This window comes from Oculina patagonica, chromosome 12, assembly GCF_052425735.1.
Source record: "Oculina patagonica isolate OP01 chromosome 12, crgOcupat, whole genome shotgun sequence".
In the NCBI taxonomy this organism is placed as follows: Eukaryota; Metazoa; Cnidaria; class Anthozoa; order Scleractinia; family Oculinidae; genus Oculina; species Oculina patagonica.
The window spans coordinates 24990797-25016988 of record NC_135769.1 but is presented as its reverse complement, the minus strand read 5'-3'; the positions used below and the strand labels follow the sequence as shown (position 1 = coordinate 25016988).

Below are 26192 nucleotides of genomic sequence, written 5' to 3'. Positions count from 1 at the left end.
TGTGTCGCATTTATGAAAACTTCACATAAATTAAAGAGCACATTTTTAAAAATGGCTCCAATCTTGAGGGATGGAGTTATCAAGCTTGTCATTGCTGTAGGGGAACTGAAGGCTACCTGAAAGTATCGATATATACAACATAATCTACATTGCCTTTTGGAACTCAAATATCGTTTTATTGTTATCGCAGGATGTACAAAGTGAGATCAAATGGTTTGAGCCCTAAAGAAAACGTTCGTTGAATGTGATCTTAGGCAGGCGAGTAGTTTTCAAACCGCCGTAATACCATGGTAGTACACACCTTGCAATCTGTGGTGCAGAGAACTGTAGATTTCTAACTGCTTTCCTTTAAGCATCTACAGAACAACTAGACCAATTGCACATGTCTTCCATTCTCGTCCCCAGATTCCACGATCCTTTTGGTCTGCGTCAGGGATCGAGAGCTCTGGCCGGCTCCAACATCGGAAGTCTGCGATTCACGGACTCATTGTCAAATCTGAATCTGATTAGCTGAAATTACAAAACTTGTTCACGGACTCATTGTCAATTTTGACAAATCTGATTGGCTGAAATTACAGAACGAGTACTCTGGGCATGCTCACAAATAGGGAAAAGAGGTCTCGATCCATGGCGCAAACCAGAAGGAACGTGGACTCTGGGGACAAGAATATGAGGCTCCTACTCTGTTAATTATAGTGCTTTCTTAATGATATTTCAGGACTACTGTCAAGGCTCATGATGCTTGACTTTACATTTACATCGGTACAGTTAAGATCTAATAATAAACCGGTAATAAAAATGATCAGGCTATGATATTAACAGGGGGGGGGGGGGGGGGGAGAAACTCCCTTTGTTACACGACTGAAAAAGGGGACATAGCGGTGCCGGGCAACCGAATGTGTTCAGTAGCTACCGAACGGTTGCTAAGGGCACAGTGAATAGCTTGACAAAGTCATTGTCTAGTTCGCATGTCTTGGTCTTGACCGTGCACAAAACACAATAGCTATTTGCATTTTGCTTGTTCATTTGAAGTTTGCCGGACATCACAACAACAAACGGTGATATCGGTGTCCACTCTGGCAAAAGTAAGGCTTGGGAATTACACGAATTAAAAATAACTCCAATGATTTTGAAATGATTTCCCATTTTTTGGTTGTTAAATGTCAACCGTGACCAATTTTTCGCTTGGTTTTCCACGCCGCCAAAACATTCTCAGTGAGGTGAAACATGAGGTGAGAAATCAGTGGCGTGAAACATCAAACGCAAACACTGCCACTATCCGCATTTCACACGCATGCAGTCATTGATATTTAAATCTTTCTGAGAAAACAAAACTTTTGGTGCCGTCTTTCATAGCAACGGCTTGATTGATATTGACTCACACCCTGTATCCAGGCACTGCTATGTCTCCAAAGAAAAGTGCCGACTTTCTTGCCCCCCCCCCCCCCTGGATATTAACAAGTAAGCGTAAACGATATGCTAACGAGGTTATGTCACCTGTGAATTATATATATCAGTGTCATGCTTTCCAACCAAAACGTTGAGTTTTTTTTTTTTTTTAATTAAACTTGTGCTGCTGTTGAAAGAGCCGCGCCCAAGCTGAATTATGCTGCTAATAAATTACCAGTGATCCATGACTTCCGAGCTGAATTAAGTCAGAATCTAAAATCACGTCTACCCACATTGCTTCTAAATTCTATCTCCTTGCAATACGGAGATATTTCCGTTTAAAACTAATCGTATGGTCAGCACTGGTGCGCTTAGTCGCGTTCAATCGTATACTTAATTCTTCTTCTTTGAGCTCTTCAGATTGCAATTTTTGACATACCAGCGACGAGCTCTGAAACAAAAGGAAAAGATAATGTTAGAAAACTGAGTTACATCAGCTTTTGTTTGTATGTGGCCTGCGTGACTTTCATCGAAACGGGAGGTGAATTAATTGGGTCAAAAGAAGCGCAAGCTAAGGCGCGAACAGAGGGCGCGAAGAGCATCTGGTTTTTGCGAATAGGCCATTTCCTATATATTAAAATTCTAACTTGGATCCGAGGCTTGGGGGAATAAAACAAAAGAAATTCAGGGATGAATAAATCATTTCTTTTGTTTCATTCTCCCAAGGCTCGGAGCCAAGTAAGAATATTAATATATCGGAATTGGCCTATTTATGCAATCTTCCTTCCTTGTATCCAGGCCGTCATTAGGAATTTCGTATGAGAGCGGCCAAGCAAGGCCTGTGGGCTGTTCCTCTTGGCCCGCCACTAATTCGCTTATTTTCTGGGGAAACACTTTTGACACCCGCAAGATAATATCCTCTCTGGATCCAATCTCTCCGATTTGTATTCAGTTACCACAGACATTTACATAATTTGTTCGCGTATTCGATTGCCTTGTTACACACTGAAAAAAATCCAAAATATGTTTTCATGTTTTCAAGTAAATGTTATCATACCTGCGACAGGTCTTACGACCTATGTCATCACACAAAACTTTCCACACAACTCTTCCACCAACATATTCTGTAGTAATAGACTTGACGGACTGTCCTGGGAAAGACATCAAAAAAAGCCTTAGGCGAGGTAACAATAATTCTGTACAGTTGGAAATGTTTTCAGGCCCTCAAAATGTTTTTTTTTTTTATAATGGGAGACTTTGCACGAGTTCTAAATCCTTATCCTTTCATGTTTCGTTTTTAACAGAAAAAGTAATTCTTTGGTAAACTTTCGATAGAAAATGGCGCCACTTTCCAGCTTTAGCTAGCATTCGTATACCTACAAAAGGGGTACGCCATATCACTTTTCTTAATTTGTTTACTTAAAAAAAACCCTTATATATGCCTCGGTGGGTCTATTTAGTGCGTCTCTTCGAAATATTTTAAACGATCTAGGTATTTAAAAATACCTAGATGGCAGTTTTTCCTATCTTTTTGCGTTCTTGTCTCGTACAATACCAACCCTTTTATCAGTACAGTCAACTCTCGCCTTGCGAACACCCCGCTATTGCGGACAAAATCCAGATCCCCAGCGAAAGAGGTTTGACTGGAAATGACTCCCATTATTACGGACTCTCGCTTAACAGATACCAAACGACGCCCCGAGCGTGTCCGCTATAACGAGAGTTGACTGTACCCACGAACTAAAAAGGTAACCCTTTGTGGGCGTAGCCTTCCCGTACAGTCCACAATAAGAAGTGCACCCCTCCCGGGAAGCGTTTCTGCCAGTGAATGTGCTAGTGAAACCATCCTTCCTGGTATACACATTTTGAAAATTAAAGTGTTTAGGAAAAGGAGAAACCCTTTGATTGAACAAGACAGGGCAAGCAATCCTCAAACAAGATTCAGGAAGGACAATTTCCCTTGCTGCCATGTTGCGGCCATCAATGACGTAAACGATTCAGAATAATAAACAGTTCATCGAAACAATCGCTAATCAACATTGGTTTTCGCAACAAAAAGTAATACAGTGAAAACCCGCGAGTAAGAACCTATAATTTAAGAACCTGTTAGGCTAAAATTTGCAAATTAGATACCATTTTTATAAGAACCTATTTAGCCTTAAATTTGTAAACAGGTCAGTTCTTAATTTCTAAAATTTATTAAAAATGTTTACTTTTGGGAAACTGATGATATGATTAGTCCTTCCTATTTACATAAACACTATGTGTTTTCCAAATTTTATACAAGAAAAACGCCAAATAATAATAATAATAATAACTTTATTTATCCTGGAAGACCGGTCAGTCAATCAAGGAGATTGACTGGTATCAATCGGTGACCAGTATAAAAGCATAAAATTTACAAAGCATAAAATCATATATCACTAAAATCAAATACCACTAAAATCTATATAATAACATTGAATTTTTCCTTATAAATTAAAAAAACTATTAAGAACCCAATTAGCCTAAAGTTGTGTTAATAAGCCTTTATTCTCTATTTTCCCATTGCCCATAATGCACTTTGTTTGCCACCCAAATCGTTTGCATAAACTATTGTTTTGGAAATATGCAGTCCTCCCAAAAGAATTTGAAAACAATAGTTTATGCAAAATTTGGGGGGCAAACAAAGTGTATTATGGGCAATTGGAAAATAGAGAATGTAAGAACCTGTTTAGGCTAACCTGAAAAACAATAGGTTCTTACTCGTGGGTTTTTACTGTACTTAATATCTGTTATTACCATTTGGGCATGCGAAACGAAGATAGTTCCCCGGCCAATCAACGACATTCAGCCACCCGTAGTTGTTGTTGTTGTTGTTATTATTGTTGTTGTTGTTGTTGTTGTTATTATTGTTGTTGTTGTTATTATTGTTGTTGTTATTATTATTGTTGTTGTTATTATTATTGTTGTTGTTGTTGTTGTTGTTATTATTGTTGTTGTTATTATTATTGTTGTTGTTGTTGTTGTTGTTGTTGTTGTTATTGTTATTATCATTGTTAAAGAACCAGCGTTTGCTTATTTCGTTTTCATCGTCGTCGATGATGTCTGTGGTCACTTCAGAAGCCAGAGTTACTGACATCAATCCAACAAAGAAGAAGACCACCAAGATAATCCAGCGAGTCATGATCTGTGAGAGAACAGCCATATATAAATGAACAGCAATGGAGTAAGGACTAAGTCAAAGAGTATTACCTGAGCAAAAAGCTCACAGTTATCTGAAAGGATGTTTCATGCGATTGGTCATTTCCTTATTTCTTTTTGTGTGCACCATTTTAAAAGAAGAAGAAGATCCTTATAATAACAATCCTCTTTAGATAATGTCTGGTGGAAAATGCTAAAAATGTGTTAACAATTTTTTTGGGTGGGTCTTGAAGTGAAGGGTGGGTCGGGGGTAGGAGTGGGACAGGGGTGGGTCCGGTGAGAGGAGGAAATTGAACCCTCCCCCCCCCCCCCCCTCTCCTCCGAGTGAAAAATCCTGCGTAGGAAGGGTGAGGATACGGGGGAGCAGGAAGACATGCGTCCGATTCCAGTGGAACGCCTTTTATTTGAGAATTTTTTATAGTGTCCTAAGTGTTGTTTTGAATTGGTCAAAATATCAGAGACAGGTTTTTTTTAGTTTTTATCCAGTCATGAATATCTCGTAAAGTTATAGATGCCAGTCGTTGCACTTTGTGCTTACGCTTTAAATAAATGCATAATGGTGAGTCTAAGGTGTCCCCCGCGACTTTAAAGAATATAATTTTAATTTGACTTGACCCATTTAGAACTATTTTCGTTTTCAATAATTTGCAGACCTTATACTTTGATAGATCAGTACTCAAACACTTTATCAACTACTATTACAGAAATGGTATGAAGAATAAATGCCCTATCATTAGTCAATAAGTTGTGATCATTTTCGTGACACGAATGTTTACCATAGCAACAATATATCCTGTTAAAAAAAACCTTACTTTTAGCTTGCGGTGCTAATAACTCGAAAATGAGCTTGGTGACCCCAATTTTTATTGTTGAGTTATGATTAGCATGTCATGATACAACTTTTAGCAAAGTTTAAAGAAATTCTGTCAGAGCGGTTTAGAACCTTCTTAATATTTTGAAAATTTAATCATATGATCATAATTCAACAATAAAAAATGGGGTAGCTGACTTCATTTTCGAGTTATTAGCACTGAAAGCTGAGGGCGCTTTGGGTTCGCCCAAAAATTCCGGAAATTTCGAAACAAGAGCGAATAGTAAAGAAATTTCCTGGGACCTTTTCTAGAAAATCCAGAAAGTATTGACATTTCGAAATTCAAACCATTCAACCGAAAATACCGGAAATTACAGAAGCAAAATCGAATGGAACTGAAATTTTCAGGAAATTGTTTTCGAAAATTTGGGTCTACCTTGCGAGAATAACCTCTTTTCCAGAAATTTTGGAAAACGCCGCCATTTTACACTCAGCCTAAGTGCCTTCGGCCGAGAATTCATGTGTTAAGAGTTAAGAAAGCGTTCTTGGAACTCCAAATAAAAATTAAATAAAGGCATCGTGGTTAACTCGGTTGTTTTTTTTTTTTTTGTTTCTTCGATTATTGTTTTGCAGTTGGCAGCAATGAAATGTGAAGACATTTATAATGCGCGCGCAGGCTACGCCATGTTGCTCATTAAACGTTTTCGTTGCTTGTGTGCCTTTTGAAAGATCCCTGTTGTTGTGGCGACGATGACAGTCATTGCGGTTTATCAGTGCTTAGAATCATTTTTTAATTGCAAACATATCGAGTTATTTGTGCAGCAAACCTGGCACAGTGCATTATTCAAATACTGTCACACTGTGGAAATTTCCATATTACACGCACTACCTTGTGGAAATTTTGTTTTGCATTCCGTGCAGTCAACCGTGAAATGTTGTTCCATTCGCCACTTTCTTGGTGGAATGGAAAGCGCTCCACAACTCAGGTTGTTTTTAACACGTTATACTATTGCTATGGTAACCAATAATGTCAAGAAAATGATCACAACTTGTCGACGAATGATTGAGCATTTGTTTCATACCATAAGTGTAATAGGGACTTGTAGTAATGAAGTAGAATTGTATTAATGACCTATCAAAGTATAAGGACTGGAAAATATGCCTAAAACCGCCACCTTAAGAGAGTAAATAACTATTATGAATGAACTTATGTATCACGACCGATACGAAACTTAGGCCCGGTTCAGACGCCGAACTTTTTATTAGCCGAACTCAATTCGAATTTGGATCGACCCAAATTGACAAAAGTACGCCTCTTGATTCAGACGCCATACTTTTTGGCCGTTCCGAGGCCGGTCCAAATGCAGTTCCAATAAAACCAGTCAAAATACATTATAATAATTTATGAATTAGGATCGGCACATAAAAAGTACGGCGCGTCTGAATCAAAGCTGTTCCAAAGGCGTTCCACTGGTGAAATTCTCGGCCAAGCCAGGCGGGAAGAACGAGTGAGCCGATCCAAATTGAAATAGCCGTTCTAATTTGATTCAGACGCCGATCTTTTCATGTACTTAATTCAAGGAATTAGGTTCGGCTCATGAAAAGATTGGCGTCTGAACCGGGCCTTACTTACCTTTTGCCGAAGAAATTAAGGAAATCAACTCTGTAGTTTTTGTCAGCTTGACCACGGAACTATCGAAGTGATGTTAAGAAATAGCCTTTTATTAGCATACACTAATTGAAAGAAACAGCTTTGAATTGAAAGTTCATTAGTTACCCTCAGTGAGTCAGGGTTGATTGGGTTTACGTCATAAAAAACAAAAGAGGGCGTAGATTTGCGAAAGAAAGCCGATTTCTAGTGTGTTCAGAATTCTCTATTTTGTGCTTGGTTGCTCGCCTGTAAAGCGCCGTCTTTGAGCACGATGAAAGATCTTGTGTCAAAATTAAAGATCGATTATCGTTGTTATTCTCGGAATAAAGCACAACAACCGTAAGTTCTAGTGCGTTCTGTCTTTTGTGTTTTTAGAACTTTGCGGCCATTTTATGATTATCCCTTGACTGGGGTTGTAGGCTGGACGAGTTTTCTCTATCTTAAATAAACCAGACGGTCACATTTTTTACTAAAATCGTGCAAGCTCGATTTCTAAATTGACTCGAAATGACGGTGATGGAAAAAAAAAAAACCAGTTGATATTTCTGTTCAAGGGGGAAACTTTAACAAGGGCAAACTTCTACACGCGAGACTTTACTGTCAAATACAGATTTCCAGAGAAATAGAGAGGATTGGAAATGGCGAATGTACTTAATTTAATAACAGTTGTTTTGTAAATTTTAACTTCTTTGTTCGTTGCTCGAACAAGCGATATGGTAAACCGCTGCAACAGCGCGTAAAGTGGCACGAACTGAAACGTAAGTCATTTCACTCGCCGAAAAACGCCATCAATACTGCAATTCACGTTTTGAATTAATTTTAAAAGTAGATGTAGGCATATATCGTAAGAGGAATCCATGAAAACGGAAATGTTTGTGGGCGAGCTTGAAGTCAGTGATTTCACTAGCACTGAGCAATTTTGCATTTTGTTAAACCCTAATCAGCCAAACTGTTCGCGGCCAGTGATAAAGGATTTTACGATAAGGCCAATTAAAGAACAGAGGCAGCTGAAGTATCCTATGTAACAAGGCCATTATAACTGAGGGAAATGAAAACTCACCTTAACTGAAAGTCTCTGATGATCGAGAGATCTCAAACTGTTAGTAGGGTTGCTCCAACTAATAATTTATTTCTTCATTAAAGCATTTTTGTTATTAATGGACCTTAATGGGGTCTCGGTTCCTATTGGTTAAAGGATTGATATTTAACAATTCGAGTCTTCTATGGAATGAATAGTCAACGAGGCGCGGCCGAGTTGACTATTGTTTATAGATAACGAGGACGAGTAGTCTAATTTTTTTAGTAGAAACACTTAAAGGACTGCAGTCCAAAAACCTACAATTTTACGTTCTTATAAGCCAAAAATGAAGAAAAATCGATCTTTAAAGGAGCAACGAGTGCGCGATTGTTTTCTATCAGCGAATAAAAAACAGCGCGGATTTTCAATAGAACAAGGTTGAGTTTCTACTATATTCCAATAACACTAATGGACCGAGACAACTTTGGAAGTTAATAACATTCCAGAGCTAGTGACTCTCAGCTAGTGGTTTAGGGTTGATTGGGTTTTGGACAGGAATAGAGGGCGTAAAGTTGAGAAAGCCGAAAAGCCGACTTCTCAGCTGGGTGTTTAGCTAGAATTCTCTTTTTTCAAATGCAAAGAAGAAGGGGGTCTTAATATGACTGACTTCACGGTATTCGATAAAGCTCTAAAATTATGTTGGGTAAAGCGCTTATGTTCTACAGATGACGCACCATGGAAAGCTATACCAATTTCACTGCTATCAAGCGTAGGTGAAACACTAATTTTCGAGTGCAACTACGATGTCAAATGCATAAATTTAGATAAATCGCTTCCGAAATTTTACAACGATGTAATAACTTACTGGCAAGAGTTATCCAATAATGTACCTAAGACGACGAGCGACGTATTAAACCAAATTATATGGAATAATCAATTTATAAAAATAAATAAAAAGTCAGTGTTCTTTCAAAACTGGCACATCGGCGGCATTAAAAACGTATCCAGTCTCGTAATTGAACAAAAAAGACGCTTTATTTCTTTTCAGTCCTTCCAACAAAAATTCCATATAAACTGCAACTTTCTACAATACTACGGGCTTTTATCTGCAATACCAAGTGCTTGGAAAGAGCTTTTAAAACAGCCACAAACCGAAAACCTCTCCTCCTCGACGCCAACTGTAGAAAACCTAACGTGTAAAGTCATATATCATCTGTTGATTAATGGAAAAAATCTGCCTCCACCTACGGCAGAAAAAAGACTCATCAAGTGTGGTTTTGATCCATCGCAACGTCGCAAAATATACTCACTTCCCTTTGCTGTAACAAAAGAAGTTAAATTATCCGTGTTTCAGTTCAAATTAATACATAATATTCTTAACACCAACAGCCTTCTCTACAAAATGCAAATTATCGATTCACCTACTTGTCCATTTTGCCCTGATACAGAGCAATCTATCTCTCATTTATTTGTGCACTGTTCATTGGCGTTATCGTTCTGGAACGAATTTACCGAGTGGTACCGCTTACAATGCAAAGAGCATAGCGTGACAGCTTTGACAGAAAATGAAATAATATATGGCGTCTTAAAAGGCTCATCTTCGCTTCAAACCATCAACCACCTTATACTCATTGGCAAGTGTTTCCTGTTTATCTGCGCTAAAAATGACAAAAAATATCAATTTGCGGATTTTGTCGGCTACGTTCGAGAAAAAATAAATCTCGAAAAGTACATCGCCTTACGTGCAAATAAACTCTCTCATTTTAATTTTAAGTGGAAAGATTTCTTTTAAATATTTATCACATCATCGGTAGCATTTCACTCTCTTTTTTTTTTTTTTTTTTTGTAACATTTTAATTTATTGTCTTTTGTAAAAAGTAAGTAAGTAAGTAACGTAGTGTGAATAGTGTTTTGTATTGCGAGCTATTAGGGACGTATATGTAGAATAAGAAAGGAACCGTATACAAATAATCTATGTTTTAAAGTTAGTAAGTCATTATTTAAAATGTGTCTCGTTGTATTAATGTAATTAGCGTAATGTATTGTACTTTAGCGTTGTATTGTGAGTAAGAATTCAGTATATTTTAGAGGTAGTCATAATTAGTTATCCTTGTAATTAACAATTTTTTCTTTCCTTTTGAAAATGTTCATGTAAAAAGTATGTCTCTTGTAAATAGCCCGTTGTAAATATGTATTTCTCTGTAGTAGTGTTGCGTGTAATAAAGATTTCATTAATAAAAAAAATAATAATAATAAAAAAAAATGTTTTTGGCCCGACTCAGGCTCATTTTAGCCCGAGCCGCAGGCGAGGGCTAAAATGAGCTCTGAGAAGGGCCAAAAACATATTTACGCCCAAGAACATCAACTCTATTACTATTATAATCATTACGGAGGGCATTAGGTTAAGGAATCAAAAACAGTAAGCGATATCTTGAACACTGCTGGCTTGTGAGTCGCCGTTTTATTTCTAATTGAAAACTAGGTTTAAAAGTTTACAAAACTCGGCAGAAAACCGCAAAACTACTCAAAATAATCTTTGCTTGAAAAGGAAATTACAAAATTCTTTCGGCAGCAAAGAAATAGTCGTCATTTAGAAGCGTTAAAATTAATTGTGCTGTTAACTGAACTGGCAGATTGGAATATGCCTAAAATTCAACTGAGCGAGTTTCGCTCGACGAAGACAAACTTACATTCACTTCGCCGACTGGATTCTTCTTTGAGTTTCTGTAATTCCTCTTCATCTAGCTGAGAATACTGAAAATTTGCTTTCCCGTTCAATCCTTCAAACATTTTGTCGTTATAATATAAAGCTCAAAAACAGTTTTGAAGCGTCTCGACTCAAATTAAACGAAGCTTGAAATTATGCCAGCTTGTGCCAGGCAGCAAGAAAACGGCGCGAACAGTTGAATGGTTTACAGTTCTGATTGGCTGGCTTCGTTATTTTCTTGTTTCTGATTGGTTCACGGCAGCGGGCTAAAATATATTTAAGCCCGCTGAATTCTCCATTTTAGCCCGCAAAATACGCCACAATGCCCGATGAAATGATTATAATTAATAATTAACAATTATTCACCGAAGTGGAGGTGAATAGTGGTGGATTTAAAATGGAATGGCCCTTCGTCTGCCAGTTCTCTTCCACAGCAGCCATCGTTAGTACTAAAGTACAGTCTTTCTTCCTTTAGCTTTGTCCCTCGGCAGATTTATTCGATCGCACAACTGATTGCACTCGAAACAGGAAAAGTTACCGCTGAATTGACCATTGTTGCAACTGCAGGCTTACAGCTTGTCACGCAACTGCGTGACGCGTGCGTAGTGTGCAAATGTTCAGAGTTTCCGGCAGTAAGGAAATTACAAAACCCGCAATGGTTATGACCACAGCAACAAAAAGCAATTCAAATTCTCAATTTCACCTAAACGCAAATTTATAGAAACCATTCGGAGGACTGAGTAAAGTCGCCAAAGAAAACAAGTCTTTAGTCTTTAAATTAAAACTGCATGGAAACTCTGATCACACTCCACCCCAAATCTCTAATTCTCTCTACTGTTGTTGATCGTTTCGTCTGCCGCAATCTTACGCATTACAATCCAATTTCGGGTCTGTGATCAAGTCTCCGATAGTTCTAGGGTGGCAAGACCCTGGCAAACGAGTGAGTTCTGATTATGCATGAGTTTCTCTCGTTATTCCAAGGGCCTTCGAGAAGAAAAGATTTAGACTCAAAGAAAATTGCGATAGACTGTTTGGAAACAGGAAAGAATTTGAGTATGTATTTGTTCTGACTTGAAAAATAAAGCTTGCTTAACTCTTATTCTTACTAATTTCTGCGCGTACTTTATTTCGCGAAAATTCGAGAGCCGAATTTCGCGAGTATTAATTTTCGCGATTGCAAGAAAAAATAGAAGAAAAGTGTATTAAATTTCGCGATTTTGTCAGTGTTGATGGACCAGTTGTCAAAGACTAAAGAACCACTGGAAATACACAAATGTTTGGCTCAATGTAGCTACAAGTAGCCTGCAAAAAGGGTCTGAATGGGGTTTAGTGTTTAGTGTTATTTGCCCACATTTTTTAGTGTTTGCTGTTATATTAGCCATTTTTTTAATGTTTACTGTTTCCCGAAAAAAGTGTTTTTTTCAGTCTTATAGCATTGCAAATTTTTACCTGCTCTGAGTACATTACTCGTGAACTTTGAGCTTCTGCTCAAAAGCTTAAAGGGGTTGTGATGTCGTTTTACGACCCATGTGCAACGTCATGTGCAACGTATTCTGGGAAACTCGGGAAGTACTGGGCACCACTTTTGACCTTGCTTCTCAAAGCAATGTGGCAGCTGTCATTCAAGAAGCATCTCACGGAGTTCCTTGAGCTCAAAGAGCTTGCGATGAATTTTGGAATGGTGGACTTTGATCTTAAACTTTTCAGATTAGAGCGTATTTCAAATGGTAAAACTGATCGCGTCGAAAAACTACAGCATAGTAACTCATCGGCAGTGGCTGATGGAAATTCCATTTCTTCTAGAACCTTCCACAGTCGCTGAAGTGAAACAGCACTATTTACATGGAAAGGGGATGATCCTAGCACTAGGATCATCCTACTTTCATGTAAAATGGAAAGATCCTAGTGCTAGTATCATCCTATTACTAGGATCATCCGAGCGCCATATGTTTTCAGCTTTCAGTTTACATGTGAATGGTTGCATTTGGCCCTAACGCTAGGATCATCCTAGCACTAGGATCATCCCTCGTCTCAGATAGGATGATCCTAGCGCTAGGATGATCCTAGCGTTAGGGCCAAATGCAACCATTCACATGTAAACTGAAAGCTGAAAACATATGGCGCTCGAATGATCCTAGTACTAGGATGATCCTAGCACTTAGATCATCCTCTTATAAGGCCCCATTTACATGGAAAGAGGATGGTCCTAGCACTAGGATCATCCTCCTTTCATGTAAAATAAAATGATCCTAGTGATAGGATCATCCTAGTACTAGGATCATCCTAGCGCCATATGTTTTCAGCTTTCAGTTTACATGTGAAGGGTTGCATCTAGCCCTAGCGCTAGGATGATCCTAGTGCTAGGATCATCCCTCATCTCAGATAGGATGGTCCTAGCACTAGGATGATCCTAGCGCTAGGGCCAAATACAACCCTTCACATGTAAACTGAAAGGTGAAAACATATGGCGCTCGGATGATCCTAGTACTAGGATGATCCTATCACTAGGATCATTTTATTTTACATGAAAGGAGGATGATCCTAGTGCTAGGATCATCCTCTTTCCATGTAAATGGGCCCAACGCTCATTTGCCCAGTAACAGTAACACCTGCCACTGAAGTACACTCTTTTTTTATAAAATAACGTCTAATTTTAGCCAAGGCTGAACGTTCGTAGCTTTTTCGAAGATTTGAGCCTAAAATGTTCTTAAAAATGTTCTTACTTTTAAATTTTTTAAATTTTAAAAACAAAGTGGTATTGCAGTAAATTCAGTCCTAACTGATATGTCGCAAGTTCACGTCACCAATAAGTGATGACAATATTGGTTACAGGTCAGGATTGAATAAAGATTTATTATTTAGTACATATATTTGTCACTCACAACAATTAGGAAAAGTATAACTCGTTTTTAATACAGCCTTGGGCACGTTCTCGAGATGTCATTAAGTTTTGGCCTTTTCCAGCCTCGATCGACGTTCTTATAAAAAAGTTTCTTATAAAAGAAAAGAGAGTGTAATATAATGTCACTTCGCTTGTTAATCCATTACTTAAAAATAACGAAGTTTCTCTTCGCCGACTGTAAATTTATTAATCATATACAATGAAATTCTACTACACGCGTAAACTCGTTATTTATGAATAATAAGGTTCTTTCCGCTTACAAAGGCATGACGTGACAAGGTCAAATTTCTGAAACGTAATGGAACGCATTATTCTCTAAGGGATTCCGAAAACAAACTGGTTGTACCTCATCCACGAACTAACTATATGAAAAATAGCTTTAGTTACAGTGGTGCAACTTACTGGAACAGCCTACCCTGCAATCTCAGAATGATAAACTCCTTTAATCAATTTAAAAGCAAAGTTAGACACGGCATTCATGGAAAACAGAATTAGTTTAATATTTAAGGTGGCTCCAATAGGTTCCTTGACCGCGCGAGGAATGGGAACGAAAATGGCGCGAGCTTTAAATGCAGGCAAATCAAAACAAACATGGCGGCTTCACGCGAGCGTGAAATTTTCGGCGAGAAATCGCGAAACTTGCAACTTGCCAATGAAATAACACCCGTGACTTCCTGTGTTGAGAAGAAAAATGAGTGTACATCACCCCAACGAGGTGTTTACAACGCCCGCGATGTTTCTGGCCGCCTTTTTAAAGTTGACAAAGTTCGTACGATCGAAAGCAAAAAAGAAAACAATAGAAAATTGTTCCAAGAAGGGTTTAGAAATTACAACGTCAAAAGGAAACTGCAATTTGACAATGAAACCCAGGAAAACGAACCGCCTACAAAAAGAATGACACGATCACTTGAGGTTTGTATTTTTTTAAAAATTCATTATTGAATATTTGGTGCGTGTCTTGTCCTATAAATTATCGGCCCACCTGTGAACGTGCTTTATTAATTTTAACCTGGGCAGAATGCAGCTAAGAGGGAGGAAAAAAGACCGAAAGGCTCCAGACTTATGGATATGGAGACTCTTACAGAGGGTCTAAAAGAATGCTCTTTTTGTCATCGTGGTAAATATAGTTTTATTATTAATATTTTCGAATGTAACAATTTAATTAAATATATACTTTTTCCCAAGTATTTCAAAAGTTTACAACAAACTGACCTATCTTTGAAGAGATACCTATTTCAAGAATCTAGAGAAACTGCCATGTCTTAAATCAACTTGTTTTACGAGGGTTGCACGTAACAGTCTTCGACTGACAAACCTGTGGCCCTCGGATTCCCGATCGAATTGGAATTTAGAAGTGTTGGTTTTTGTGGAGGGAGGAAAACCGGAGAACCCGGAGAAAAACCCTCGGAGCAAGGACGAGAACCAACAACAAACTCAACCCACATATGGTACCGGGCCGGAATCGAACCCGGACCACATTGGTGGGAGGCGAGCGCTCTCACCACTGCGCCATCCCTGCTCCCCATAATGCTTTCAGTACCCGAAACTTTCCAGTTGAAAGAACCACCCTCATATGTACTAGAATCCATTCATTATTGATACAAAATTAATAATACTTTGGTTTAGGACAAATTATCAAATACCAATATGCTCAACAGGAACAGGAACCAGCGTTCAGTCTCTCCCTACAATGTTGGACAAAACTTTTCAAGACACAAATTTAAAATCATTTAGCCCTATGAAACAATACCGAGTAGGGGATTATTCATTACCTGCATGTAAGTTCAGAAATTTGCATCAAGTGTCTGATATGTGTCCCACTAGTTTTGTCCAAGACTGTAGATAAAATTGTAAAATTTGAACTAGCACAAGCTAAGCATGGTACAACCAGAAGGCTACATGAGCTTATTAGTCACATTGTCTCTCAGGAAGCAAACATACTCAGGAAATCAGCCAACTGAAATCATGTTTGAGTGTCAGATATAAGCCAACTGTGATAGAATTGTTTCAAGTTCAGAATGCTTACTCTGTACTCCAAGTACTTATTTTACAAAACAGCAAAAAAGAAATTTATAAGTATTAAAGTTCAATATGAACAATACATTTAAAATACATCACATCCCATAATAAAAAGTATGACTGGCTGGAATATCTGGATTTTTTATTGTTTACCCCCTGATTAATCACATTAGTAATTCTAAAGCATTATAATAAAAACATCATGGCAGCAATCTTAAGACTACGAGCAGTCACTTTTTTAGTCTGTCAAGCATGAAGCAAAAAAATAAACGACCCTGCAAAAAAATGGGGACGAGGCTCACCTTGCCTCAGCCCCATTTTTTGTAAGGTCATACATTTTTTTCTTTTACGCTTGACGGACTCTGCGAAAAAATAAGGAAGTGCTCGTAGTCTAGCAATCTTGGACAAGGCTGATAAGGCACAATAATAAGAGAAAAATACCCAGCGTACAGATTCTTTTTTATTAGTTTACAATGGTGTTTTTACACAAATTTGTAGGTCCTTTGTCCCTAACCAATATTGTATCAGAAGAACATCAAGGCTTGGCAAGTATATAAAATGTCACATGCAACCACTGCAAAGCAGTAAACACAGTAAAAACTTCAAAAGAGCACAGATCTGGAGCAAGGGGCCCATTGACTTATGATGTTAACACAAGAGCTGCTCTTGGATGTCTGCATGTTGGAGTGGGCAACACTCACTTGAACAATTTACTTTCCACCCTAAACATTCCCACAATGAACTCATCAACTTTTAAAACTCGAGAAAGGGAAGCTGGAAAGGCTGTAGAACAGGTAGCAAAATTCAGTTGTCAACACTTTTTAAACATGGAGAAAGATAAAGCAGTTGAAAGTGGTATTGAGCCTGATGAAAACAATTTGGTTTCAGTTTCCTGCTGTTATGACATGGGCTGGCAAAAACGTGGGCGAGGCTTCAATTCAAAGACTGGCCATGCAGCAGCAATGGGCCTTTCCACTGGAAAGGTCCTAGATTACACAACATAAAATAAGGCTTTCCGTACCTGTGATGAAGCGAAAAAGGCAGGAAAACAACCTAAAGAACATGACTGTAGAAAGAATCATTCTGGGTCCTCGAAGTCAATGGAGCCTTTGTCTGCAGTTGAACTTTTTAACAAGATGACTGAGTCAAACGTGAAATTTTCTACATATACAGGGGATGATGATTCAACAACTGAATGTCACCTTAAACAAAATGTGCCGTATGGTGTGGAAAAATGGAGCGACACTGTTCACACGAAAAGATCTCTCACAACACGCCTCTACAACTTGAGCCAGCGAGGAAAATTCCCAAACAGTTCAGTTTTGTCACAAAAAGTTATTAACTATCTTGTCAAATGTTTTACGTACTGTGTTGCACAAAACAAAGGGGATGCTGCAAACATGAAAATTGCAATTCAAAGCATTGTGCCTCACGCTTTTGGAAATCATACTGGCTGTAGAGAGACCTGGTGTCGGCACAAGAAAGACCCTTCAAACTATAATCACAGAGATCTTCCCTATGGCAAAGACCTCGAGGGTGACAGCCTTCAATCAGCACTGAAATCTCTGTTTGGTGAATATAGCACAGGCATTGTAATTAGCAAACTGGCACCTGCAGCTAATTCGCAGCGAAATGAGTGTCTAAACAGTGTGGTGGGCACAAAGAACCCCAAAATTCGCTATTATGGGGGAAGTGAAAGCAGTGATTATAGAGTTTCTTGTGGTGTCGCTCAAGCAAATGTAGGTTACAAGTACATTCTAGAAGCACTTAACATGGAGCCAGGATTCTTCTGTGAAGTTCATTCCTTAAAAATGGAAAAGAAAAGTTCGATGGACAAAGAAAGAAAATCAACACTCCCGTTCAAAATACGTCGATGGCAACTAAACAAACAAAAAATTTCAGAAACCTCAAAGAAAGAGGCCAAAGAGGGTTCCATGTATGAAAGTGGCATTGGATTGAATCTGGACACTTCCGAGACAGCAAGGCAGTCGAACACTTCTGAACTCTCGATCACTGAATTTTATTGCACTGCTATCACAAAAGAACAACAAGTACAGTACGAAAATGTGGTTCCGAAATATACCCCAAGACCTACAATTAACAAGGAAAAATTCGACGACAGTAAATGTTATAACTTTTATAACTTCACTGATTCAAAGCAAGCACTCTTCTCTCCTCGATGCCGAAGGTAAATTTCCAAAGCCAAACATGAGTTCTCTTTACGAACACGTTTTTCAAACCACTTTTGACGCCCACGACGCGGTAGCGGATGTGATCGCTCTTCGGAGAATATTGTTTTCGCCAAGACTGGCTTTGTCTGATGAACTGCTGGTCAACAGAAGCTCGGTAATTTCTGTCAAGGATGCCGCAGAAGACATGAAATGGCTTGACAACCGTCATCAGCGACTCCTGACTCTTCGAGGAAAGCTCTACAACCCAGGAAGTGCGGGCAGCCCAATAAAACAAACAATCGCCGAGAAAATTTCAGGAAGTGGTCTTGGATATGAGGATCTGAAGAACGTTTTCCAACAATTTGGACGGAAAGGTCTTGTGTGCATTTTGACGAGGCCGCCATTATCATGTCACTCGCCAAGCCGACCAAGGGTTACCAACACGATGAGAATAGTCTCCGCGATTGTGAGATACTTTGAGCAGAATTTCACAGATTCTGCTACATGAAGGATTAAGGTATGTCTCTAACTAACCTTTGTGTTAAGAGATATTCGTACAAAAACCGACAACAACGGGAAACGCTCGTCTGTAAACATCAACTCGTACCTGGAAACTCAAGTGGTTCAAAGATCACGCTTGCGGCCCGCGCATGCTCAAATAGCGATCTTGGACATTTTCTATTCTGATGACGTAATTATTTCAAGGCGAAAATAGAAAATTTCGCCTGGGATTTACTAGGGTTTCCTTCGGTGAAAATCCTTAAAATTTGGCAGAGATGTGATACCTTTTTAAGGTGATTCCACGGAATTGCATTGTGCATCCTTGCTGCGCATAAGTTTTCGCGTCATTTAGCGCGCGCACGAGCGCGCGCGCACACAGAACACTATGAGATTCCCTCCTGGCTAAGCTCGGTAGGGAATTAAATGGTTGTTTTCTCTTAAACGAGCACGGTGACCCCCATTTGTTAATGCATTAATTTAAAGGTCATACGGTTGTCTACAATATATAGCGATTTAAAGAAAAGTTTAAAATTCTACATTGAGATATTTTAATTTCAATGACGTAAAAAACACGTTTTTAGGTAGTGCCGTTAACGTGCGCACAAAGCAGAATCTTTCATTTCTTTTATTATCTTAATTCCTGTACAAAAAGAATAGTTTTTAATACAAGATCAAAGTCTATTTTGTTGAACTAGACTAATACTTTAATGCAAAAATGATTTTTTCCAGAAACAATAGCTCCCCATTCGGGTTACTAGGGTTCCTAATATATAACTCGCCGGTCGTATATTTACTATAATGCCCATCCATTTGACACAAAAACTAGCGCGGTGACCCCCATTTTTTATTTCATTTTTTTAATGCTCATAACATAATGGTAAACTGGACAAAGTTTCAGAAATTTTTTAATACTCCTTCTATTTCAGTGGAATCACCTTAACTGCCCATTTTGCCGTTTTTTAAAAAATTTTGTAAGCCAGTTTTTTTGCTTGGTCAAAAAAACACAAAATAACCAAAAACGAAAAAACGACCTGGACAACCCCCACTTTTTTTGTTTTAAAAGTTAATTCTCATCAGATTCAATCCGTTGGGAGATTTTCAAAACTTTTCACCGAAGAAAATGAAGGAAAATTAAGATCAAAGCCACAAAAACACCAAAAATAGGACTTTTTAGGAAGATGTAGCTCAAAAGCAAAGGCTGTTATTTTAAAAAAGAACAAGAAGCTTGAGAAGCTTAAAATCGGGCGCTTAATAATTAGCTATGTGTTTTGACTTGAAAGGCAGGGTACAGTACAGTAAAAATCACTAGAAAAACAGTCACTTAAACCGATTCAGGCCGGGGGGGGGGAGGGCTTTTGAGGCCCGCGCTGACTTTGGACGCTTATAACTTTTTCAAGATTCAACCAAACGCTGCCAAACTTTGCGCATTTATCTAAAATTTATCTCGCAATAATTTGGTAGGATTAGTTATTGTGCCAGTAACTTAAAATCATCATAGCAACGTCATTTTGAAAGGCTTGTTTTCCTAAATTTGAATTTTTCGTGTTTCTATTTAATAATGAAAATCTGGAATGTTTTCAAGATTGCATTATTACTTAATGACATAATGGTCTCAATTTATAAAAATATATTTCGCACAATACAAATAAACGATTGAACTAGGCGTCTAGAAAATATAAATTTGTAACACTTAGCAAAGTGCAGCCTTTTCACAATACTTTATAAAGGCGGGGTTTTTACCTGAAGACCAATTTTTCCAACGCTTTAGGTGGCTGGCGCATTTCAGTATTTTCCAGCTCTTACACTTTAATGGAACAGTATACAACTCCTAATCAGGTAACTACTATTGTCAAGAAAATGACTGACAACTTATTGACCAATGATAAGGTATTTGTTTCATACCATTACTGTAATAGCAACTGGTGAAGAATAGTAGTACTGACCCAAAGTATAAGGGCTGGAAAACACTGAAAACCATTTCAGCCGCGTTTCAAGGAATCCAAAAAAGCTTTACTTATCCCATATATATTTGTTTTGCAGTATTTTGTTATTTTTTGGACGATTTTGGGGGATGTCTGGGAGGCGATAGTTTTTCTCAAAGGATTAGTAAAATTTAGACAAATAAGAAATATTGGAGATTTGTACAGGCTCGCAAATGATCCCGACCCGCAAATGATCCCGGGACTGCAAATGATCCCCAAATTGGACCGCAAATGATCCCGGGACCGCAAATGATCCCAAAATTGAACCGCAAATGATCCTCGGACCGGAAACAGTCGCCTAACCGTAAAAGTTGGATATGCGTGGACTAAAGAATTTGGACAGGGGATTTAAATTTATTTAATCCATTTTTTTATTAATAATACAACAATTAGAAAAACAATTAACGCGAGAGAATGTACCGTATTTGAACGATTTACTAAAGTAAATTCAAAACCACAACTGTATCAATATAGCTGATCAATATGCTCCGATTAGTAACCTAAAACGTGACATAAAGTTTAACAATCCAACCAACAGAAAAATGAACTCTCTCCAATCAAGGGATGATTTATTTGCGGCGAAATGCTTTAAGCTGATAGCCATTCACACGCAGTCACGCAGCGTTCATAGCGACATTATAAATGTCTAGACGTAAAGTCTGGAAGAAAGTTGAGTTTTGTTGCTGATTTCTATCATATCGATCTCCGACTCTTGTTATCGAGCTACTCTCTTTCGAAATCTGTGGTTATTTCTTTCTTTGAATGTCTTCATCAAGGCACTGAAATAAATTCTGACACAGGCAACTAAAAATTCTCTCAAAAACTGACTTCATTTTCGCGTAGCTTTCAGTACAGATTAATTGACAGTAAGAAATTTGCACGTGCAAAAGTTGACAGCTCTATGCGTGCGGTATGCAAATAAATTTACCCAGAGACGCTGTAACCGTTTACTGTATTTCATTTTATATTTGCAAGAACGAATTGTGAAGGAAAATGTGTTTTCAAATAACGGTTTCAAAATCTGTCATAAACTCCAAAATTCGCACGTAGAAATTTTGTGCGCTTCCAAGGAAAAGGAGGCTCGTGTCTACCAAGGCAACATTGTACAGGAAGTGGCTAATTAGACAGCAGAGGCGTCTTCGAAGATTCATGTTTATTTTTTAGGTGCGTTTTCTAAATGAAAAACTTAGATAGTTACATGTTAATTTTGTTATTTCGCGCGTTATTTTCACCGCTTTTAATCGTTGCGTTTTATTATGCCTGAGGCACTTGGTCAATTTATAAAAATACATCCATAGACGATTCATAAAGTCCACGCCATTCAAAGTATTCTGTTGTATCATTTACACAAATCATTTCCGGTACTGGGATCATTTGCGGTCCAATTTGGGATCATTTGCGGTCCCGGGATCATTTGCGGGCCGGGATCATTTGCGGGCCTGTGCTCCCGCAACCTCTTACGAAAAATAAGAAACCCTCCACAAAAACTGATAGCAGTATAAAGAATTATGGACCAAAACAGTAGCCTTACTTTTGTTTGAAGGTCATTTTTTCGACGTTTTTGGTTGTTTACAAGCTAAAAACGCAGAATAGGGGTTATGTGCACAAAATTTGGAACCACATATTTGTAAACTCTCAAGGGACTTTTTTAATTTCTCAAGGGACTGTTTTAATTTCTCAAGGGATTACTTTCCGCTGTGGGTGATCACTTGCGATCTCGTGAAAAAAACGTGACTTGTCACATTTACAAATGTTATATAACAATTTTAAAAGTGACATGTCAGCTTTCTTATCTCAACGCACGTGTGTCTGAAAGGCGATCTATAAAAAGCGTCGCACAAACAATGGATTGCGTAACTAAAACACGAATAAATAATCACTAGCACTTACATCGTTTAAAAATTACAAACGTTAAAAATAAACCATACCAAAAAACTCGCTCTTTTCAAAGATATTATTGAAGTTAAAACAAATGCAAGAGATGGGGGCTTCTTTTAGCTTAGGAGCGGTTAAAAATTAGGCCAAATTCGGTCGCTACATGCAAGCGCAACTCTATTTCGTCATCAGCCTAGGTCATTAGGGACGTGACCTCGCGTTGACAGGGAATGACAGCAATGTTGCATGAATCGGCTTTACAACATGCGATCGTATCTACGCAGTTCGAGTGGAATTTCAGTCAAAGACAGCAAAATTCTTTCGTATTTCATCTTAAAATATAATTCGAAAGCATTCACTGTATATATGGCTTTTGTTTAATCCTGGGTCTTGATATCCGACCCTCGCAGAACCTAGACAAAACGCAGCTTGAGTGTAACGATTTGTTTACGCCGCAATTATATGCGCAATGTTTTCTCCGACAGTAGTCGGAAATATCCGTATTTTTTTTCGTGCTTTTCCGTGGAGCAATCGTAACGATACGGCCTTGAACACACTGAACAGCGGTCTACCTATAACAATTCAAATATGGCGTCGCAAAAACAAAGCGTCGAACGCATATTTTGCTGTTTCATTTGCTAATTTCGCTGCCGTAATCGACTGCCTCGAAAGGTCCTTGCAATTTTAAAGTATAGAATTGTCAGATCTCGGTGAAATTTGCACTGTTTATTTGTGTAATGTTAAGGAATATGTGTATAAATACCCGGCGCGGACGAGCCATTTTTGACAAAATTATATGGCTGCATTTCCTCCGCGAAGATAGGAAATTGTTAAACTAAACTACAAAGAAACTGTAATGATAAGTTCGAAGAACAATGCACAGGATAAACCTTCGACTCATACTTCATGCAAAAACGTCGATATCTCGAAGAGACTTTGATTATCAGTTATCTTGTTTTTATCTAATGCTCACTTTTGATTTTATTATGCGTCACCTTATCATGTACCCATCTTTGACCATGCGCTATTGGTGTTGTTAAACATTATTAATAATTCTGTTCTTATTAATTGTCATGCTTAGCTACGAACACATTAAGTTTCTTAACAATTGAAAAATCAAGTCTACTTTGTCTTTTACCGAAGAACAGTATTAAAGGTAAATCGTTACACAAGTGAAATTTAGACTTCTATTTGCTGTGAGAGATTTTAAATCATTTTAACACTGATCGAACTGATTAAAACAACTTGGTGTGCTCGAAAGACAAAGGCAATGAAGAAGTAGGACAAGAACTAAACAACCCCATAAAAGTCATTGAGGCAGAGAGTAAAAATCGGTCCGCGATGCGTACGTGTGGGGGCTTGATAATTTCAAATTTGATTCTTCTATTTTGTGAATTCATTTAGTACATTCAATTACCTTAAGGCTGCTATTTATTGCGGCAAATAATCTTTGCGATTTTTTGCAAATTCATTCCTTGAAAATTTATGAGCAGCAGGTGATTCAAACATTTCTTTGATGCATATGATAACAGATAAACAGCGGAATGTCTATTACATTGATATAAGATATTTTCGTCTCACGTGACTAAGTACGTTTAAGTAGCGCAGTCGGGTAGGCATCTGACTGCGGATCGAGAGGTCGCGAGTTCGAATCCCAGAGGAGAGATTTTTTTTCTTTTTTCCTTTTTTTTTCCTTTTTTTAACCCATAGCACTAAAATGGTTTGTTTATTATATCGCTCCGTAGGTATGCATTGCAGAATAATTTACATGTAAGCTGTTAAGTAATGACGCTGTAAATAAAATAAAACAGAACATATAGACTGATTCAGGTACAAATGTAATTGTGCTGTTTCATCTGAAAAGCTTTTCCTTTTCTTGCGAACAAGCAGTCCAGCCACGCACTCGATTTTAGCCAACGCTCTGGTTTCTAGATAGATCCATCGCTAATGAAGCTTATGTGAAACCCGATTTAGTTTTCGAATGCTCCTACATGTACGACGCTAGCTCGACAGATACGAAAGAGATCGATCTTGCGGCTCTCAATATTGGCTTGCGTAGACGTAAAAGCTCCTCTTGAATTGATGTGCAACCTGCACAGACTTCCAGCCAAACGAAATGTTGGCTAGTATGACTTCGTGAACTGCTGTAATGACGAGCAACTACAGGAACAGCTGAAATCACCACACGAAACGACACAAAATCCAATATGGCCTACTCGACAAGACCGCCGACTCATCCCCAGGATCTCTCGCAGAAGACCACGTGACACAAGCAAACCCACGCACAAATAAATAAATAAATAAATAAATAAATAAATACCTCAGTCGATGACAATGTGGCGGCTTTGCCCCCACAAAAACTAAAACAGTTTTAAAGATGTGAATGAAACACTGCACCAAAGCACAAATTGAAAAAAAAAATGATCAGCCAAACAGAATGATGGATTTTCTGAAGAATCACGATGCTGATACTTTTTTGATTCAATCGAATCAAATGTGCGAAGGAAAAACGCGACGTTCTTTAAAAAAAAGTGACGGTTAACAGCTAAAGAGTTGTACTGTGGAATTTAAGATCCCTGTAGAGTAGAAGGTTCTTAAAGTCTGGTTACCTACCTTGCTTAGCTTGTTATGCCTGGATCAGCTCCTACACAGTACACCTCGCTTCAGAAACTCCAGTGTGTAGAAGAACTGCCAAGTGTTAGTCGTTTTAAACCCACTGGTCGACACTGGCAATGACCTTCTTTCGACGTACGTGTTTAATGATTAATTAATGATTAATTGTCGCATATAATACATGTCATAATAAAAGTTATTTCAGGCGTTCTTAAGAAAAGAATTTTCATATCCTGTTTGCGTTTCCAGGATGAACATTTTTTCATGAAACTGAAGGTATCTTGGAAATACTTTGTTATGATAGATCAATAAACCATTCTCCCAGCTATAGATTGCCGCTTACGAAATTCACCTCGCTTCACAAACCTTTAACACAAAGCTTTAACACGTGAATATTAAACGAATTCACTTACGTCTTTGTCGCTATAATAAAAGTTTTTTTCTGGCTTTCTTATGAAAAGAATTCACATCCTGTTTGCGTTTCCAGGATGAACATTTTTTTAGTTTTTCGAGGTTTTAAGCCGTAGTGTTTCTGATGCTACAAAGAGCAAAAATACAGAACGGGAGAAATTCTGCATATTTTGGTGCGAATCAGTAGATCTTTATAGCATTCCATGTCTGTTGTGTAACCTGTCCTCTCACACTGCTTGAGCAATAATACTTCCATGAGACTTTCCCAGAATAGTTTCAACTACCCTGCTAAAGAAGGCTCGCTTCGATCTTCCTTAGACGAAGCGACTTGGCTAGCAGGACTAGCAGGGTATTGTTTTAGTTTACATAAAATATCCCCTCGTTTTAGCACTTCCGTGGTACTAATGCGCATGGCATATAATGCAGAGTCACTTAGATCTTTCGCCTCTTGAATCTCGATTTTTCTGGGAAAAATCTTGCCCCTGTTTTGGCACTAACTTCAGTTATGGACTCACCCACCACCCCACCGTAGACAGATTCTGAACTCAAGGGGGAGAAGTAAAAATCTGAGACCTGGGCTAAATAAATATCTACTACAGGAAAGTTTGGTTGTTTTTTTAAAATAACAAAGACGTGCACAGATCCGGGCAGTGACTTAATCTTTGAAGTATCGTAAAATTCGCAAATCAACCCTGGGCTTATATTTATTCAACGTCCCTTTAAGTGGGCTGTTTTCGGGAAGGACTTATATACGGGGAAGGAGGGGGGGGGGGGAGGGATTTTCATATTTTCGTATGGAGATTTACCTTTAATTTTATAAAAAAATATTTGAGTTTGTCATATGCAGTAGAATATATCCCGATTTTTCGAACCCTTTGTTTCTCGAAACTCCCGATTTCTCGAAACAGTTTTCTGTCCCCTTGGATAGTACTTCAATGTAGTTGTAACCCCGGGCCCGA

The 26192-nt window shown here is 38.2% G+C and overlaps 2 protein-coding genes and 1 pseudogene across 3 annotated transcripts in view; 2 read left to right on the top strand and 1 right to left on the bottom strand.

The window, feature by feature from the left end:
• The window catches only part of LOC144633854 (uncharacterized), a 97508-nt gene that overhangs the window by 45452 nt on the left and 25864 nt on the right, over window positions 1-26192 (top strand). The gene's annotated exons all lie outside the window — the stretch shown is intronic.
• LOC144633861 (uncharacterized) lies at window positions 1040-24875 on the bottom strand. 2 transcript variants are annotated; one of them, XM_078492760.1, is made up of 5 exons: window positions 24823-24875; window positions 7017-7075; window positions 4171-4558; window positions 2447-2540; window positions 1040-1840 (listed from the first exon to the last, which is right to left on the bottom strand). In XM_078492760.1, the coding sequence occupies exons 3-5, from the start codon at window positions 4553-4555 to the stop codon at window positions 1783-1785; spliced, it is 537 nt and encodes a 178-aa protein (XP_078348886.1). In that variant the 5' UTR covers window positions 4556-4558; window positions 7017-7075; window positions 24823-24875; the 3' UTR covers window positions 1040-1782. The 2 variants fall into 2 exon arrangements, with proteins under 2 accessions (XP_078348886.1, XP_078348885.1); XM_078492759.1 differs by lacking the exon at window positions 24823-24875 and adding an exon at window positions 8095-8135.
• Window positions 16418-17423, top strand: LOC144632196 (uncharacterized; annotated as a pseudogene).

Coding starts and splice junctions, on each gene's coding strand:
- LOC144633861 (XM_078492760.1), bottom strand. CDS start 4,555: ATGACTCGCTGGATTATCTTGGTGGTCTTCTTCTTTGTTGGATTGATG. Junction 2,541..4,170: donor TCGTTTCGCATGCCCAAATG/GTAATAACAGAT, acceptor TGTCTTTCCCAG/GACAGTCCGTCAAGTCTATT. Junction 1,841..2,446: donor GGTCGTAAGACCTGTCGCAG/GTATGATAACAT, acceptor CTTTTGTTTCAG/AGCTCGTCGCTGGTATGTCA.